This window comes from Chionomys nivalis, chromosome 20, assembly GCF_950005125.1.
Source record: "Chionomys nivalis chromosome 20, mChiNiv1.1, whole genome shotgun sequence".
Classification (NCBI taxonomy): Eukaryota; Metazoa; Chordata; class Mammalia; order Rodentia; family Cricetidae; genus Chionomys; species Chionomys nivalis.
The window spans coordinates 3,937,460-3,956,308 of record NC_080105.1 but is presented as its reverse complement, the minus strand read 5'-3'; the positions used below and the strand labels follow the sequence as shown (position 1 = coordinate 3,956,308).

Here is an 18,849-nt window from a genome sequence, read left to right as displayed (position 1 = left end):
TTTTTGTTCAACCCAGAACCCAAACTCGGTAATGGTGCCACCTACAGTTACCACGGAGGATCATTCCACCTCAGTTGGCTTAATACAGACAATCCTTCCACAGGTGTGCCCAGGGCTTTGCCTCCTTGGTCCTTGGCATCCATATATCCAAAGAGTCTGGAATGTTTGTGTGGAAGTTCTACCCCAAAACCCCTCCCCTGGAAATTGTCTCAGTCCATACTCCGCCCCCCTAGAAAGCCCACCAAATGGTGTTCCTTTTCCGGAGATGTTGAAGACGGCTACCACAGGGTATTTAAACTGTACCCTTCCCCGGGCCCAAACAGGAGGTTTTCTGGTCGTCTTCCTTTCCCGTCTGCTCTCTGGGAGGCTGGAAAGTCATCCGGGAGCCCTTATAGCCATTAAACCTGGACTTTTTCTAATTCGGTTTGATTTGGTCTGATTCTGATTATTGCGTCGACAGAGAGGCTTATTGGGGTGCAGAAAATTTTCAGTAACAATATTGGTCTTCCTGTCCCCTAAATCCGACCTCTACTGCTCAAACACTTTCCGTGGCTGCCTGTGGCTCATGGGAGCCTCCCTGTTGATGTTTGGCCAGGCTCAGACACCGGTGACAAAGATTTTTATTGCTGGAAATGCTCGCGGGATGGGGGTGGTCCGAGGCCAGGTGTGGGGTCACTACGTGCTCAGCGGCTCCACCCGGAGCCATAGCCCGCCCTCTGCACGCAGGATCAACTCTGGCTGCCTGCGTGGCTCCTTATCGTCCGGCAGGACGCGGAAGCGCAGCAGGGTCAGCGCCAGCGCCACCTTTATCTCGCTCAAGGCAAAAGTCTGACCGATGCAGTTCCTGTGGGAGGGCAGGGTGGGAACTCTGATTACGTTCTAGACCCCACCCCGAACCAACCCAGCACTAGAACTTGGCCCAGGATCAATGCATGGGCATCCGCATGTTCAGAGCCTGATCCAGACCAGTAACCAAATGGTCTAGGGAGAGACTCTGAGCACGGAGAGGGGCTCTTCACCTTCCCCTCCCTGGTTCCCCAAACATTTGCACAAGTGCAAAGGGGCAGGAGGGAGATGCTAACGGTCCCCCACCCCCCGGACCCCAACTCCTCCTGCTCATCAGCCCCAAACCCGGCCCCCTCACTCCTGGCCTCACCTGGGCCCTGCGGAGAAGGGAATAAAAGCCAGGGATGGCCTACCCTTGGAGCTGTCTGCATCAAATCGGAAGGGGTTATAGACCTGCAGGAGATACAAAGATCTGGTGGGTGAGTGCTTTCTGCCACCACAACCAGGAGCAGAGAGTCCTCCGCGGGGAAGGTAAGAACAGATGTCTCTGCCTCCGCGACTGGTAGAGTGCTCGTCTAGGCTAGGAGCAGCTGGAAGCCCTGGGTTCCATTTCCACACCAGCATAAAATCGAATGGGTGAAAACCTGTCATCTTGGCAGCCCAGAGGTGGAGGCAGGAGGATCAGTGGTTCAGGGCCAATCTTGGCTATATAGGCTTTCCAGGTTAGCCTGGGATCCCCAAGACCCTGCTTCCTAGGACCTAGGGTTAGGGTTGGGGAGGTAGCTGAGTACGTAGAGCACTTGCCTAGCGAGCAGAAAGCCCTGGATCCCATCCAGCACCATATAAACCAGGCACAGTGCTGGAAACCTGTCATCCCAACACTCAAGAGGTGGAAGCAGATGGATCAGAAGTTTTACATCATCCGTCATCCTAGGCTACAGCTTGAGGTCAAGGACAGCCTGCACCACACACACACACACACACACACACACACACACACACACACACCCCTTCTCCTCTAGAACCGCAGTCTACAACATAGGAGAATAAAGAGACAGAACCTCGGGGTCAGGCCACACAGCTGGATTGTGATGGGTCCCAAAAATACTTATTCTGCAGATGACACCTGCGGAGGAAGTGAGGCCGTCAAGACAAACTGAGCGCCCTGGACCCACTGTCTGCCCAGGACCCTCCCTCTCCTCCCCAATGCTATGGGCACCTTTGGGGATGACCCGACCATCTGGGAGCACAATGTCCTGAGTGCAGCAGCGGGAGATAGCAGTGACCGGGGGATGCGACCGCAGACTCTCCTTGATGCACATGGTGAGGAAGGGCAGCTGCGCCAGGTCGTCCCTGAAAGAAACCCCAGCCAGCTCCTCTGTGACCCAGTGAAAACTTTCTCCCTATAATAAAATAATCTTGAGATGAGGTACTTGAGCATTGTGAAAGCACAGGCCGTGTAGACAGCTCAGTGAGTAAAAGCACCTGCCAACAAGTCTGAAGACTTGAGTTCAATTCCCAACAGCGTAATTTTTAAAAATGAGAACAAAAACAAAATTCCAACAGTGGAAGGCTGAGACAGGAGGATTCTGAGCTTCAGACCAGCCTATGGTACTCAGTGACACTCCATCTCAAAATACATTGACTACTAATTAACAGTTGGTTAACTTACTGATTAGTTAGTTTAATTGTGTGTTTATTAGCAATTAACTTTTAATTAATCAAAAGGTTTTTAAATCAAAAATTAGGGAAGTACAAAGAAAGTTTAGTCAGGTAGCTTTAGAATCTTTTCCTGAGAGATCTCAACATCTAATGGCAACATTATAAAAAAATCAACAAATAGGCAGAGAGATGCTCAACAGTTAAGAGGACTGTACTGCAGTCCTCAGCACCTACATCAGACAGCTCTCGACTGCTGCGCAATTCCAGAGACTCTGACACACTCTTCTAGCTTCTGCAAGCACTGCCCTCACGTGCACACACACATGCACACACATGCACATATGCATGCACACACACACACACACACAGCTTTCTGTCTCCCACTCCTTCATTTCTTTTCCTCCCCCTTCACCTCCATCTTTCAAAGTCCCCCTCTCCTATGTAAAAGCCTCCTCTTTTCTCTTTTCCTCTCACTTCTTGTCTTTTCTCTAGAGAAAGGAGCTGAAGAGAGGGGCTCAGAGACACCCCAGGACCTGCACTTACCATTCAATCTCCTCAGGTTCACGGTCCCTCAGGAGCTCCCGCACCTCCTGCCGGCATCGCTCCTGGTATTCTGGGTGCCTTGCCAAGTTGTACAGGACCCAGGAGAGCCCACTAGCCGTGGTATCATGGCCTGAGGGGCAGACAGGCAGCCTGGGGTCTCTGGCTGCTTCAGTATTACCACATAGGTGGCTCAGTCCCCAGGAGGTGTAATTGCCAGGAAGGACAGGGAAGGGGAAGGAACAGAGGGATCCAGGGTCTGCCTGCCATGTCACCAGGATGCCCAGACAGACCCCTTCCCTCTCTGCAGCAGTTCACAGAAGGCTCACCTCCAAACATGAAGGTATCGGCCTCTGCTCGGATGTCCTCATCAGACAGTGCCTTTCCATGTTCATCCTGAAGACAAAGCAAGACACCAAATGGCACCAGTTTGGAGGACTCCTGTGTCTAACCTGGGACAGTCTCTGAAGACCCCTGGTCCATCTCGATACCCAACGAACCACAACTCTGTCCTTGTGTTAATCACCATCACCAGAGTCCCCACGCCAATGATGTCATCCCTGGCTGCTGGCCTCTGGAGGAACCAGCAACTCATCAATGTTCTTTATCCTGCACTACAAGTGTCTGGAGAAGGGAGTGGCACCCTGGGGTACAGGAGTTGAATGTGGATTGCCTTTGAAGACAGATGCAGGACAGCTGCCAAAGAGCATGCTCCCATGTGTGTCTAGGAAAAGGCCAGTGAGAGCGCTCCGCGGAGGAGGGCTCTTGTCACAAGCCTGATGAGTTGAGGTTAATCTGAGATCCACATGGAAGGAGAAAAATCTATTCCCTGAAGTTGTCCTTTGGCCCTTGTGTGTACCGAGGCATAGGCACCCACACACATAGACACACACAATAAACAAACAAACAAACAAATAATAAATGAACAAACAAACAGTGTTATTTTAAAATGCTATTAAAATAGAAACCCAAGTGTCTTATCTCCCGGGAGATAATATTTGGCATGCATGCCTGTAGATGTCCCTAAGTAAACCCAGTTCACCCTTCAGAGCACAGTTTGCTCTCTCCCTTCCTCCTTCCTCACTTCTGCCACCATTCCTCATCCTTCCTCTTCACAGGGAGCAGACACAGATGTGACAACTGTCCCGCAGAAGCCCCAACCCTTATAGCATTCAAGCCTTGCTGCTTGAAGATAATGGCTGTGACCGACCCGGGCTGGGAAGTGGCTCAGTTGGTAAAGCACTTGCAAGGACCCGAGTTCGGAGTCCCAGCACCCACATAAAAGCCAGGCATGGTGCACCTGGACAGGTGAGATAAGTGGGTTCCCGGAGCTCTTTAACTACCCAGTGCTGCTGATCTCTGAGCTCCAGGTTCAGTGACAGATCCTGTGTCAAAAACCTGATGAGATGGCTCAGCAGGTAAAGGCACTCACCTTCAAGTCTGAAGACATGAGTTTGACAGGAGTTTGAAGTCAAGGATGCTACTACATAGTGGAAGGAGATAACCAGCTCCCAAGTTGTTCTGTGACCTGGGAGCACACACATACCCCACACATATCAATCAATCAATCAATCAATCAATCAATCAATCAATCAATCAAATGTAATAAGTAAAACAAGGTGGAGGAGCTGGAGAGATGGCTCAGTGGTTAAGAGCACTGGCTGCTCTTATAGAAGACCCTGGTTCAATTCCCACCCACACGGTGCCTCACAACTATAACTCCAGGTCCAGGAGATCTGAAGCCATCTTCTCACTCCCTTGGGCACCAGGCACATATAGAGTGCACATATATGTGGACAGGGCATTCATTCATACGTGTAAAATATAATTAATAAACCTAAAACCATTTTTAAAATACAGCAAGATGGAGAGCAATCTAGGAAGACACTCAGTGCTAACCTCTGTTCTCTGAAAAGCATGCACACATGAGCACAGACCTACACAACACGGGAACATATGCACAAAGTTTTCTTTCAATGCTACATATACAGGATTTCATTGCCCACTGAGGAGACCCTGGGAATGGGGAGCTTTGCTGTCCGTCATCCTAGCTGCTGCTATTGCAGAGTGGACTGTTCTGCTCCTGGGCACCAGGCTGCCGAACACAGCCATAGGAAGGTGTGCCTACTGCTCAATGACACTAACTTCTCCTCTAAAACTCAAAGGTCCCCAGAGCTTCAGCTATGGAAGTTCCTGTGTGGTCATCTCTAAAGACACTGATGTATGACGTGTTCCCCCTATCCTCAAACTGACCACTGCCCTCTATGTTAAGATCCATCTCTTTTCTCTCCCTCAATTCTTTGTAAGACCAGGTCTCATGTAACCCAGACTGACATTAGACTCACTCTGTAGCCAAGGATAGTCTTGAACCTCTGACCCGCTTGCCTCCAACACATGAATGCTGGGGTGACAGGGAGGGACCACCATGTTCTGTTTACAAAGTGCTGGGATGGAACCCAGGGCCTTGTACATGCTAGGCAAGCACTATATCAACTGAGCCCTGTCCCTAGCCCCAAAGGAGAGGAGAAATCAGCTCTCACTGTCCACTGGTCTGTGCAAGACTCTGCCCCTGGCTATGTTAGCAAATGCTACACACCCACTGTGGCTGGGTCTCTCCTGAAGGGTGATGGAGGAAGGTCATTGGCTAATAAAGAAACTGCTTTGGCCCATTTGATAGGCCAGCCTTTAGGTGGGTGGAGTAAACAGAACAGAATGCTGGGAGGAAGAGGAAGTGAGCTCAGACGCCATGCTCCCCTCTCCCAGGAAGATGCAGGGCAGCTCCTCTGAGAGACAGATGCCATGCAGCTGCTCCCCAGGGCAGGCGCGATGAAGCTCCGACCCAGGATGGACATAGGCTAGAATCTTCCCGGTAAGCGCATCTTGGGGTGCTACACACATGAATAGAAATGGGCCAAGCAGTCTTTGAAAGAATACAGTTTGTGTGTCGTTATTTCGGGTAAATCTAGCTGGGCGGCAGGGAGCCGGGCTGTGGGAACACAGCCCGCAGCCCCCACTACAGAAGGGTTATAACCCTTTCTACTTTGACATGACAATATCAACGGTATATTACCTTGGGTTTTATTCCTTTCTCACCCATACCCATGTGAGTCTAGGGGCCTGGGGTGTTGGGTCTGAGTGTGGCAAATGAGGATGAGGAGAGCTGGCATGGCTGGTATTCAGGGTCTCCTTCCCACCCTTTGTACATGTTATGTGCAACGACCCATAATTGGGAAGTCAAGAACAGTCTTCCTGTGCCCAGAGCCCCTCTCTAGTCTGAGGTGACTCAATGGATGTAGATACCCAAGCAGGGTTCCAGACACCTTAGTTCACTTGGTGGTGAAGGGCTCAGGGCCAGTGATGAGTGGAGGCTGCATAGGGTCCAGGACATAGTAAGGACAGAGCATGCTCAGCTTTGTTATCCCAGCCCCAGACATCTGCCTCCCTTAAGGAACCCACCTTACTTAACAACAGCACATCAATGAAGTCTAAAGTCTTGGCCTTGGCCTTGGCCTTGAGGACATCATCTTCACCCTGATCAGGAAGGGTGCGACGCCTCTCCTGGATGACAGCATTGGTGAAGTCATGCACCAGGCGGCAGGCCTTCCGGAAGCGCATCCCATCCCGGGTGAAGTAATAGAGCAGGTCCACATGCAGATGCAGCTTCTGGTGCCTTCTGGCCACTAAGGCACTAAGTTCCAAGATGGCAGCGATGTATTCACTAGGCTTCCTGGAGGGTGTCAGCATAGAGAAGGTGAAGCTTTAACATACATGAGCACTGAGAAACATGTCAGCAGCCAGGAGCTGCTGCCCATGGGGATGGAGAAGCTAGAAGCATGTGTTTACTGTTGATGCCACCTTGGACTTTACCCAGGAGCCATGGCAACTAGATCAGAACAATACAGTGGTACCCAGGTCTCTGGTGATAGTTTCAGACATATTAGTACCTCCTAGTAGGTGGAGGGTCAGGAGACCCTCACCTCCACTCCAACTATTTCTCTCTGCCCCTACCATCTGCCACAAGTTATCTAGAAAGTAGGACTCCATGTACATCCGTGAGGTCACCATCCATGATGAGGAAGGTCTCGGTGATGGTGAAGCTCCTAGAAGTAACCCTTCTACTGTGCATTGTAAGTCCAGCAAGCCCTGTGACGGGCATTCCTAGGAGGAACTGCACTTGATCTTGAGCCTCTGCAAGGCTACTTCGCTGATTAGAACTTCAGGAACTGTGGAGAGCTGGAATGCTTCAGGTGCAGAATCTAACTACAGCCTGGACTGTCTTTAGCCCCCGTAACAGTCACCATTCCTTGCCCATCTCTGTGACTTGTGACTAACAAGTGAAACCTTTTCAAATGCAGTAACTTAACAAAACCATAGTTCCCAGCAACCAACAAAGACTAAGTGTGTCGTCAGATGACTCCCGAGCCCACAGTGGACATCCCTAATCTGCATTAATCTACTGACCTGATGTTTCCTTCCATGAATTTTTAAAGTGCCTTGATTTATGACTTTTTAAAAATATCTTTAAATTTATTTATTTTATTTTATGTGTTAGTGCTTTGCCTGTGTGTATACATGTGCACCATGTGCATGCCTAGTGCCCACGGAGGTCAAAGCAGGATCCCCTAGAACTGGAGCTACAGATGGCTGTGAGCTACCCTGGTGGGGTTGGAACTGAACCTGGGCCCTGCACATGACCAACAAGTGCTCTTAACCCTGAACCAACTCTCCACACTCCCCCAATGTATGACTTCCTTCTGTTATCTTCTAACTCTGACCATGCTGAAACATAGAGTTTGGGGAAACCTGAGTCAACTTCAGGGCCACTGTCACTCATATTTGGCTCCAGAATAAGCAGTTTTTTCTCTCCTTTGGGTGAGAGCTGTGCCTTTGCCTTAATACTCATTGGTCTTATAGAGGTGGACTTTGGTCTATCCTGAGTGCCCACCTTAGGGGAAGAAGTGTTTGGTTGACTGTCCCAGGGGAAAAGTCAGTTAATCCACCACAAGAAAGAGCCTGAGACTCTTGATCATCTCTTGTCCTTTACTGCATCTGTGTGAGCTGCCTCTATGTCCCAGAGTACTGTGTGGACACTTGACTCCTTCCCTCCCTCCCAGGTCTGTAGGGATATAGCCTCGGGCTAATGTTTACGGATAAATCTGCCGGGTGTGATCCCAGCAGCCCTTTTCTCTGCTTTTCCTGTTCTCCGCAGGAACCTGTGGTCCTGTAAGTCTATTTCCTTATTAAGGCTGTATATATTTTTATAATCTGTCTGCATTCATTTACGCCGTCACACAGGTCCCTCTCCTTCCTCTTCCCTACTTGTCTTCTTTCCACTTCTGATGTAGGTGGGTCTTCTTTCTATGTGTTGCTTTCATTGGTTAATTAATAAAGAAACTGCTTGGCCTGATAGGTCAGAACATAGGTGGGTGGAGTAGACAGCACAGAATGCTGGGAAGAAGGTAATGAGGCAGACGCCATAGCTCTCCTCTCCGAGATGGATGCAGGTTAGAATCTTCCTAGTAAGCCACCACTTTGTGGTGCTACACACATTAATAGAAATGGGTTAATCAAGATGTGAGAGTTAGCCAGCGAGAGGCTAGAGCTAATGGGCCAATCAGTGTTTAAATGAATACGGTTTCCATGTAATTATTTTGGGTAAAGCTAACCGGTGGCCGGGAGCCAGGTGGCGGGAAGGCAGTCCCTCCTTCTACACACATCCATGTCTATAATTATTAATTGGTATCACTTGTGACTCAGTGAGTTTGATTAGGGTTATTTGCAGGAGTGTGCACCCCTACCAGCAGTTATACCACTGAAGAAAGCATCTCTCTGTTTCCATTAATCGCCTTATTGTACTATAGTTTCCTCTGAGTTGAAACATTCCCTGCTGGAGCAAGATTCTTTAAGACTCAGGAAGTAAACAGCTAGTCTCAGGTAATTCCTGAAACTCACCAGGTTCCCAGGGCCCATCCTTCTCCAACATTACATTAGTAAGGACTACTGGAGAGAGGAGACCCTCTGACCTGTAGGGCTGCAGAGAGCTCCGAGCTTCCAGCTTTGTGAGCTGTCAGCCCTGCTGGTGTGTGCTTTGGTGATTCAGCTGTCTGTGAGTCATTTCTGCTTCTGTAAGTGACCCCTATGGAACTCATTAGTTCACCAAGTTGGACTTTTGAGGTATCCTTTGATCTGTCATAGGTTCCCTACATGGGATGAGTAGATATTTGTTTACATCTCCTCAAGAATCATGTCACACAGCAAGCCTTCACTACCCCAGGAACTGTAACCCCAGGTGGGGACCGATGAACCCCTCCACCATCTCTCTCTTTACTTTGAAAAGCCTCCTCTTTCTTCTCCATGCTCTGACTTTGAGCTACTGCCTCATCACAGAAGCCAACTGACTGAAGCCTCTGAAACCCTGGCCGCAAACAATCCTTCTTCTCTTGATGGAAATTGTCCCAGATATTTTGTTACAGTGGGAGCAATCTGGCTACTGCAAACTTAAACACCCTCAGTTGTTTCCTTGAAATATCATAATGAAGTTCACATCACTTGGCCTAGTTTTTCCGGGTCCTTAGAACTGAGCCACCACCTCCCCATATACCCTCATCTCCAAGATGCGTCCTCACTGCTGGATGCAGGCCCTGCATCCCCATCCCATCACCTGAACAATTGCACTGCTCACTCTCTCCCTTCCAGCCCTCCCTCCCTTGTGTCTATGGGTCATGTGCCCAGGCCATGCCAGGGACTCACTCCTGGCAATTGCTGTTGAAGCTGAAGACACACTTCTGCAGACTGTCCAGGGTCATGAGGCTGATGTGTTCAAACATGTCCAGACGGGCACTTCCCTTGGAGGCTAGGCACTGCCACTTGGCCTGGTCAGAGAAGGCAACAGAAATGGGCTGGACCTTGGGACTTTGTACCTCTTCCCAACCCCAGCCACCAAAAAGAAACCTCCCAAAACAGCATCTGATTTAATCTGATTTGCTGTGTGCCAAAACAGGATGGAACTTATACTCCACCATGTCTAGCTCACTTCGTTGCCTGGGTGGACTTGAACAAGGTCCCGGATAGGTCAGACCTTCAGGGTCACCCTTATTGGGCAGCAGCACCATCTACTTCACAAGCTTGTGAAAGTATAAACAGATAGCGGCTGTTACAGAATTGGCATGTGTGACCATGCTTGGCACGCGAGGTGTTCAGCCAGTGCTAGCTTTCTGGATCCTCAGTGTTATAGATTTATTTTAAAAATATCTCTGGGTTCTGATGAGGTGGCTCAGTCAGAAAGGTGCTTGTCATCCTAGCATGAGGTTCTGAGTTCAATTCTCAGAACCCATGTGAAGAAAAAGTGGTCATGGTGGTATGTATCTGTAATCCTATCCCCAGAGAGGTGGACACTGGAGGGTCCCTAGGGCTCAATGGCTAGCCAGTTTAGCTTAATTGGTGAATTACAGGCAACAAGAGACCCTATGTCAAAAAAGCAAGATGGATGGCAACTAAGGAATGATACCCAAAGTTGCTCTCTGATCTCTACTGCATGCACGCACACAGGTATACATGTGCACACACACACAGGTGTACATGCACATACAGGTGTATACACACAGGTGTATGCTCACACAAACAGGTGTACATGCATACACACAGGTGTATGTGCATACACATAGTATACATGCACACACACAAGAGTACACGCACACACAGGTATACATGCACACACAGGTGTAGATGCACATGCACACAGGTGTACATGCATGTACACACAGGTATGCATGCAAATGCACACAGGTTTCCATGCACAATACACAGGTATGCATGCACACACAAGAGTACAGGTGTACATGCACACACACACACCTGTAATATATGAGAGATTGCTGCCCCTGATCATAAGAATCCTTTCTAGGAATACCAATAATTCGTGTCTATTAGTCCTCATCTGGGCTGTTTCTCAGATGTATTTGCAGAGGAAAGCTCAGAGAGCAGCAGCGAATCCCTCGGGAAAACCCCAGGCTTCCTGTTTCCTATCACAGAAGATCCCAGCCTGGTATGACCATCCTTGCCTGTAATCCCAGCATATAGGAGGAAGAGACAGACCCCCAGTACAGCTGGCTAAGGAGACTAACTGCATCTGTGAGCTCTGGGCTCTACTGAGAGACCATGCCGCAGTGAGATAGGCTGAGAAAGATGGATGAAGATTGTCAACCTCAAGTTTGGGCCTCCACGCACGCGTGCGCGCACACACACATACACACGCACACACACACGCACACACACATGTGAACATACACACCCTCTGTGATGATCAGTGTTGATTGCCAACCTCACAGGATCTAGAACTGCCTAGGAGACAAGCTTCCAGGCATGCTTTGAGGGCTTAGCTGCGTTAGGTTCCCCTCTGTGCACGACTGGAAGGAGTTATCTGAATGGGTTGACTAGTTCTGATTGTCAGCTAGACATTTAGAACCACCTGAGAAGAGTCACTCCATGAGTTTTCTAAATCAGCTTAGCCTGTGGGCGTGGGTATCTCAACTGTTAACTGACGTGGGAAAGCCCAGCCCACTGTGAGCAGCACCCTTCCCCAGACAGAGGTCCCTGGACTGTACACAGAGAAAACTAACCTGGGTGAGCAGCGAACCATGCGTTTATTCTCTCTGCTCTTGACATGACATTTTCAGTTCCTGCCTTCACTTCCCTGCAGCGACAGATTGAGCCAACCAAGCCCTTTTTCCCCTAAGTCACTTTTTGTCTGGGAGTTTTATCACGCAGCAAACATGAACTAGAAGGCTCAGTTAGGTCCATCCTAAACTGGATGGTCCATCCTAAAAGTGGGAGGCCCCAGCTGGGCTCCTTGGCTGTACAAAAGGAGAAAGTGAGCTGAGCACCTGCTTTCCTCCCTCTCTGCTTCCTGACTACGCAATGGGACCAGCTGCCTCATGCTTCCGCGGTGGGGTGTTAGGCAAAGAGACCTCCTCCCTTAAGTCGCTTCCATTAGGGTCTTTTATCACAGCCTCCATCTGAGGCAAGAACCGGAGGCCAGATCTGTCTATAGCTCTTCCTCCCTGGGGGTTCAGCTACGGGCCTGGGCTCCAGGGACTCACGTGCATGATGTTGGTGCTGTCCTTGAAAATCTTTACGTACGGCTTCAGGATGTTGAAATGGAAGGCGGGTGTCAGCACGCGACGGTGGCGGCTCCACTTGTCACCAGTGCTCATCAAGAGACCATCTCCTAGTGGAGCAGCGTGGCAGTGGGCAAGGACAGCACTTTCCCCCGGCCCCCGGGGGTGTTCCCCGCTCCTCATCTGTTGGTACTCACCCAGCCAGGGCTTCAGGAAGCTGTAGAAGACGGCGTCCTTGGGAGCAACTGAAGCTGATGTGAACAGGCACCATCAGGAGCCGTGGCAGCAGGCTCCCTTAGCCTGGGAGCCGCACCCTCCCCTCCAAGTGCACATGGTAGGACTGGGGCAGGGAGGGAGAGAAGAGAGGCCAGACGTGCAACCGCAATAGACAGAGGGGACTCAGCCTGCTGTGACACACAGACTGTAGCACGCCTTTACACGCTACTGCGTGGTTGAGCATGTTTGCCCTGCTAAGCACAGCATCCCATTCTGCAGACCTTTGCAGAGACCCAGTGCTCTGTCTGCTCCAGCACGTGCTGCTACTTACTGACACAGCCACGTGACAGAGACACACATGACCTGCCCTAACTGTGACAAGCACACCTCAGCACTCCCCATTGACAGGCTCCAGTTGTGATTTGAAAGTCCATTTCTGGGTCAGGCATGGGGGAGCATGCCTTTAATCCCAGGGTTATGAAGAGAAAAGCAGGTGGATCTCTGTGAGCTCCAGGCTAGCCTGGTCTGCATAAGTTCCAAGCTAGCCAGAGCTACATAATGAAAATAAAATAAAATATAGTGTTTAGGAAAATATGGTTCTGGAGGGTAAAAGTTCATTTTGGGAGCAGTGAGATGCTCAGTAAGTAAAGGTGCCTGCCACTAAGCCTGATGACTTGAGTTCAATTCCTGAGAGCCACATAGTGAAAGAAGAGAAACGACTCCCACAGGTGTTCCCTGACTGCCACACTCGCTCTGTGGTACACACACATCTGCACACACCTAATACAAGCAAAAATAATAAAACTAACCTCCCTGATGTGACCTAAACAGTCCTCAGCATTACTCAGATTTTTCTCAAGAGGTCTCAGTCATAGCCCCGAAAACTCCTGGCCCCAGACTTCAGACACTCCAGGAAAAAAAAAAAGACTGTTGCTACCAGCACCTTAGACAAGTGCCACTGAGAAGCCAACATGTCCCAATTGTCTGTGACCCCAGAGAAACTACTGTCATTTAAACCCAGGTGAGAACCAGGCACAGCCCGATAACAACACACACTAGAAAGATGAAGGCCACTGAAATACCACATGGAATGCCCACAGGTGAGTCGGGTGGGTTCGAAGGAAGTTGCAGCAGAGACATTCCTACCGCAGTCCTTCCTGGCTGCACTGAGGTCTCCTGAGACTCACGGTTGTGCATGCTGGGACCAGCATGGTATCTACCTGAAGCCAAGAGCACAGGCTTGATGAAGGCAGGGTGGAATATGCGGACGACAGGTTGCCACGGCCCCACCCACCAGCAGCATACATCCCTGAAGGTTCGCACCAGGCTCTGGATGTACAGGAGCCCTTCTTCCGAGGCCTGGATCTGTAGAAGAAGATGACTCGCCAGTGTTTGCTTCTCTGGGTTGCCAGAGAGAATACGTAGGGTGGGGAGGCACTGGGAGTCCCAGGGATTCCATCCAGGACTTTATTCATATGACTGAGCCCCGCCCGGGTGCCCCCAGCCCCATCCCCAGTCATGGGAGAGAAGACATATCCTCACTTCAAATTCTAAACACTGTATTTTATCTATGTGTGCATGCTTATGTGTGCACATGTGCACATGATCATGTGTGTGAGAGTATGGAGAACAGAGGTCAACCTCAGGTACCATACAATTTGTTTTTTTTTTTTTTACAAATTTTTTATTACATTTTATTTGTTGATGTAGGAGGGTCTTCTATCTATCTGTTGCTTTAATTGGTTAATTAATAAAGAAAACTGCTTGGCCTGATAGGTCAGACCATAGGTAGGTGGGGAAGACAGAACAGAATGCTGGGAGGAAGAAAGCAGAGTTGGGAAGATGCCATGAAGCTCCAGTCCGAGATGGACGTAGGTTAGAATCTCCACGGTAAACCACAACATCGTGGTAAACACAGATTATTAGAAATGGGTTAATCAAGATGTGAGAGTTAGCCAGTAAGAGGCTAGAGCTAATGGGCCAGACAGTGTTTAAATGAATACAGTTTCCATGTTATTATTTCCGAGGCTAAGCTAGCTGTGCTGGAGCCGGGTGGGATGAAAAGCAGGCCTGCTCGCCTCATCACTACAGGGTCATGTGCTATATAGTATATATTGTGGAGGTCAGAAGACAACTTGCAGAAGTTGGTTCTCTCCTTCCACCATGTGGGGTCCCAGGAATTGAACTCAAATCACCAGGCTTGGCAGTCAGCACCTTTACCTGATGAGTCATCTCACCAGCCCCAACTTTGTTTCCTTGAGACAGAATCTCTCACTGACCTGAGGCTCACTGATTAACTAGGTTGGTGAGACAAAGAGCTCTGGGGACCCAGCTGCTGCATTTCCCCAGTGCTGGGGTTGCTGGAGGCCATCAGAGTATACAGTAGGTGACAACTAGTGTTTAAGAGACTGACCTACCAGATAAGTGACTCTCTGATGGGGAGCCCCACTTGGAAAAGCCACAGGGTCGCTGGCTGTAGATCGCACCCCACCTGAGAAAGTTCCTGAAAAATAAAGCTCACTGGAGCTCTCTATGCAGCTCACAGGCAACTCCATAGTTGGAATATCTTTCTATGTGCAGTTTGTCTAGTCAGTCTCTGTCCAGCAAATGTTTACCCCTTTTTAAATTGTTGGGTTAAGATCCTCAAGTATCTCATATGCTATTCCTCCTGAGGTGCCTTTGCCCCCTTTCCTTTCTGGAGAAAATATTTCAGTTAGGAAGAAATGCTGCAATATGGAGGAAAATCCCATAGAACAGGTAGCCTCTACTCTAACTACAAACACAGTGGTTTTTCCCATTTAAAGACTCATGAGCAGGCTGGAGAGATGGCTCAGAGGTTAAGATCACTGACTGTTCTTCAAAAGGTCCTGAGTTCAATTCCCAGCAACCACATGGTGGCTCACAACCATCTGTAATGAGATCTTGATGTGGGAGTGATCTCTTTCTAATCTGTTGCTTTCATTGGTTAATTAATAAAGAAACTGCTTTGGCCTATTTGATAGGCCAACCCTTAGGTGGGTGGAGTAGACAGAACAGAATGTTGGGAGAAAGAAGCTGAGTCAGTGAGTCGCCATGATTCTCCCACTCCAGACAGATGCAGGTTAAGATCTTTCCTGGTAAGCCAGCTCGTGGTGCTACATAAAATATTAGAAATGGGTTAGTCAATATGTAAGAGCTAGCCAATAAGAGGCTGGAACTAATGGACCAGGCAATGATTAAAAGAATACAGTTTCCGTGTAATTATTTCGGGACATAAGCTAGCCATGTGGGCGGCTGGGTGCCGGGGACGCAGCCCTGCCGCTCATATTACAACAAGATCTGATGCCCTCTTCTGGTCTGCAGGTGTACATACAGGTAGAATACTGTATAGATAATAAATAATAAAGAAAACATTAAAAAAAAAAGACTCATGAGCACAGTCATTACCTCACGGGCACAGCCATTACCTCACGGGCACAGCCATTACCTCATGGGCACAGCCATACCTACCGGGCACAGTCATTACCTACCGGGCACAGTCATTACCTCACAGGCACAGCCATTACCACATAAGCACAGCCATTACCTCACAGGCACAGTCATTACCTCACAGGCACAGTCATTACCTCATGGGCACAGCCATTACCTCATGGGCACAGCCATTACCTCACAGGCACAGCCATTACCTCACAAGCACAGCCATTATTTCTAAGTGCAGCCATTGCTGTCTGAATTCTCATCAGGTTCCTCCAGAACCCCTATGACTCTGTGTTAGTTGTGTCTATGAACCTGTGAGCGAAAGGAGGAAGACTCGCTCTTCTCCAGGTTTCAGAGCATCTGGTCCATGACTGCTCGACCCGCCCACTCGGTGTTTCACATGGCGGCACAGCAGCTATGGTAGGGAACTTCTTTACCTCACATGGACAGGAATCAGAGAGAGATAAGAAAGGACAGAGGACAAGACACCCCAAGAGCCCATCCCTGGTGGTCTATGTCTTCCAACTCTACCCTGCCTCCTGAAGTTTCCAGAACCTTCAAACCGGTGTCACCAGATGGACACTGGGTGTTCAACATGGGCAGGGTTGGTATCTGTAGCATGACAGTTTCCTCTAAGTTGAAACACTTCCTCTGGGAAGCTGGGGAGGGGCTCATGAGACCCCAAGGTAGATGGGCATCAGGAGTCTGGAAGGTGGAAATTCACGAGCTGTCAAAGCTTGTCCTGGCTAAGCAGCAGTTAGTTCATGCTTCCTCCAGGTCTCTTGCCAGCACCATGTCCACCCTGGCTTTGGAAGGTGGATTTTCTCATCCCCTGCAGTCCCAGCATCGGAGGCAACCACAAGAGGGAACTCACATGGGGAGATAGTGTGGTCTCAGGACTTGTCCCCAAGGTATCACATATCCCTCCATAGTCTAGGGGGCCCATTTTTATATGGCACTTTTCCATCTAAGCCTAACAGGATGTCGTTTCCAATGTTTCCTGGTAGTCATGGCAACCTCAGCAGAACACTAGAGTAGTAGCCAGGCCAATGGTAATGGTGATAGAGATTTTAGAGTCCAGAGAGGGGGTCGGGAGACCCCCTTCCGGTACTGCAGCTAGGACTCTCCCCGCAGCAGTAGTGATATCTTGGGATACGCTAGAGTCTGGATAGACGGTATCTTCGGATATGCTAGAATATACAGGAAAAGGAGGATTTTGAAGTCAGGACTCTGTGGTCCAGCTTCCATGAAGCTGTCACTCAGGATGGGTGGGACCTTATAAGTTGTTTGGGGATCACCCATGATCCTATAAATAAGCCCTCTCCTCTTCTCTGTCAAAACACCTAACAAACCCATTGTTCTCACCCAGCTGGACACGAGTGGACTTGCCACTTGGGTGCCTCCTTGGGGTGAATACACACTTGTCCACATCCACCCAGGAAAAGCCAGTGTGGCACCCATGTAGCCTCTGGCTCCTCCACTAGGAAGGACTACATTGGGGAACTTGTAGCCTTGGCAGACCCCAAAAGAGTAGAGGTGACCCCTAGGTCTCCACCAGGGTGGTAGCTCTCACCCGGCATTTGCTGATACCCTGTTCTGGCAGAGCAGCCTGTGGTCTAGCTGAACCTCTGCACCCCTGGCACCATGCCATTTACAAGGAAAGCAAATGTCACCAAATCACACAGAGGGAAAAGCAGAAATAAGTCAACATTGAAGGTGTGGTGTGGAGGACGGGTTCTGGGAAGGAGTCTGAAAGGGGAAGCCAGTGACAAGCTCATATCTAGATTGAGCAACAGGGCTCATTGGTACATCTCAGTAGAGAAGCCAGACATAAGAGAAAGACACTGAAGGGGGCAGGAAATCAGACCTCAGAGCTCTCCCAGCCCACCCAAGTCCTGGGTGTGTCTGGGTGGGATTGCAGTTCATGTCTGTGACCAGTGGGAGGCCAGAGATGTGCTGAAAAGATATGACAGAGCCAGGGGGCTGGTCCTGATCTCCCCTAGGGAGGTTTTACGCCCAGCACAGAGAACCTGAGAACACCAGGGTCCTCAGTCTGTGGAGCCCATGCTGGGAGCCCTGCAGCGTGGACATCCGTGGGGAAGACAGCTAGAGATGGATGCAGAGAAGAGTCGGGATGGAAAAGGCTCAGAACCTTTTCCTTGGAATGATGCATTCTGCTGTCCTCGACCCCAACTCTCCCCTGCCCCAGCTCCCTGAGCCCATTCCAACCTCCTCACAATTCCTTCCCCCCTGAAAGCCAGGCCCGCCTCACTGCCGCACTCACCAGGCCCAGGTGACCCAAGAGCCAGTTTCGTTTGGGAGGCTGAGGGAAACAGCGAAGGCGTTGGGAGGTTTCATAGGCAGTGTAACCCTGGACCAGGATGTGAGCCAGGAGGCAAGAGGCCCCAGCCAGGGGTAGGAACAGCCACAGGGAGGCTACTGCCAGCCCCAGGCCCAGCCAGGACAGGCTCAGCTGTGGCATCCTGCAGGGCAAATGGACACAAGGTGAGATCCTGGGGCACAGGAAAGGGTTGGGGATAAGGCCTGGGGAGGTAGGGAGACCCAGGGCAGTGCAGGGGAAAGGCAAGGAGGAGAAGAGGAAGAAGAGAAGGAGAAAGAGATGGAGAAGGAAGAAATGAAGGAAGAGAAGAAGATGCAGGAGGAAGATACTGGTTTGAGTCCTAGTCATACCCCGGTGGCCAGAAATCAACAGCTGATGCTGACTTCCTGTGCCGCCCCGCCTAGGACAGCCAGCCCCTCCCACCCCAGGCCAGGGCCCCTCAGCCCACTCATCCTAGCCTGGTACCTTCTCTGCGGAGTACTGTGCTCCCCAGGTCCTTCTCTCACTGTCTCTGGCTCCTGACCAGGACTGGCTAGAGGAGTCTGGGCTGGGCCAGGTAGCCACCACATGGGGGTGGAGCCAGCCTGGAGCAGAGGGGGAACCAATCAGGACCCCACACTCAGGGTCACACAGATAAGTCCTGGGTCCCCAGGATTTCATACCTCTCACGTGGAGGCTTTAGAGGAAGCAGTGGGCAGATGGGTGGAGATGGAGCCCCAAGGAGAGGGTGAG

The 18,849-nt window shown here is 50.1% G+C and overlaps 1 protein-coding gene across 2 annotated transcripts; it reads right to left on the bottom strand.

Moving 5' to 3' along the window:
* Positions 1-641: 641 nt before the first annotated feature.
* Positions 642-18,632, bottom strand: LOC130862752 (cytochrome P450 4F3). Of its 2 annotated transcripts, XM_057752550.1 has the most exons (13): positions 18,583-18,632; positions 18,061-18,259; positions 13,541-13,685; positions 12,302-12,355; positions 12,087-12,214; positions 9,739-9,860; positions 6,445-6,715; positions 3,318-3,384; positions 2,992-3,121; positions 2,006-2,139; positions 1,848-1,912; positions 1,157-1,239; positions 642-844 (listed from the first exon to the last, which is right to left on the bottom strand). In XM_057752550.1, the coding sequence occupies exons 2-13, from the start codon at positions 18,256-18,258 to the stop codon at positions 676-678; spliced, it is 1,566 nt and encodes a 521-aa protein (XP_057608533.1). In that variant the 5' UTR covers position 18,259; positions 18,583-18,632; the 3' UTR covers positions 642-675. The 2 variants fall into 2 exon arrangements, with proteins under 2 accessions (XP_057608533.1, XP_057608532.1); XM_057752549.1 differs by lacking the exons at positions 12,302-12,355; positions 13,541-13,685; positions 18,061-18,259; positions 18,583-18,632 and having other exon boundaries at positions 758-844; positions 1,200-1,239; positions 12,087-12,203.
* Positions 18,633-18,849: the final 217 nt, after the last annotated feature.

Coding starts and splice junctions, on each gene's coding strand:
- LOC130862752 (XM_057752550.1), bottom strand. CDS start 18,258: ATGCCACAGCTGAGCCTGTCCTGGCTGGGCCTGGGGCTGGCAGTAGCC. Junction 3,385..6,444: donor ATGTGCTGTTGTTAAGTAAG/GTGGGTTCCTTA, acceptor CTTTGTCTTCAG/GATGAACATGGAAAGGCACT. Junction 2,140..2,991: donor GAACCTGAGGAGATTGAATG/GTAAGTGCAGGT, acceptor GGTTTCTTTCAG/GGACGACCTGGCGCAGCTGC.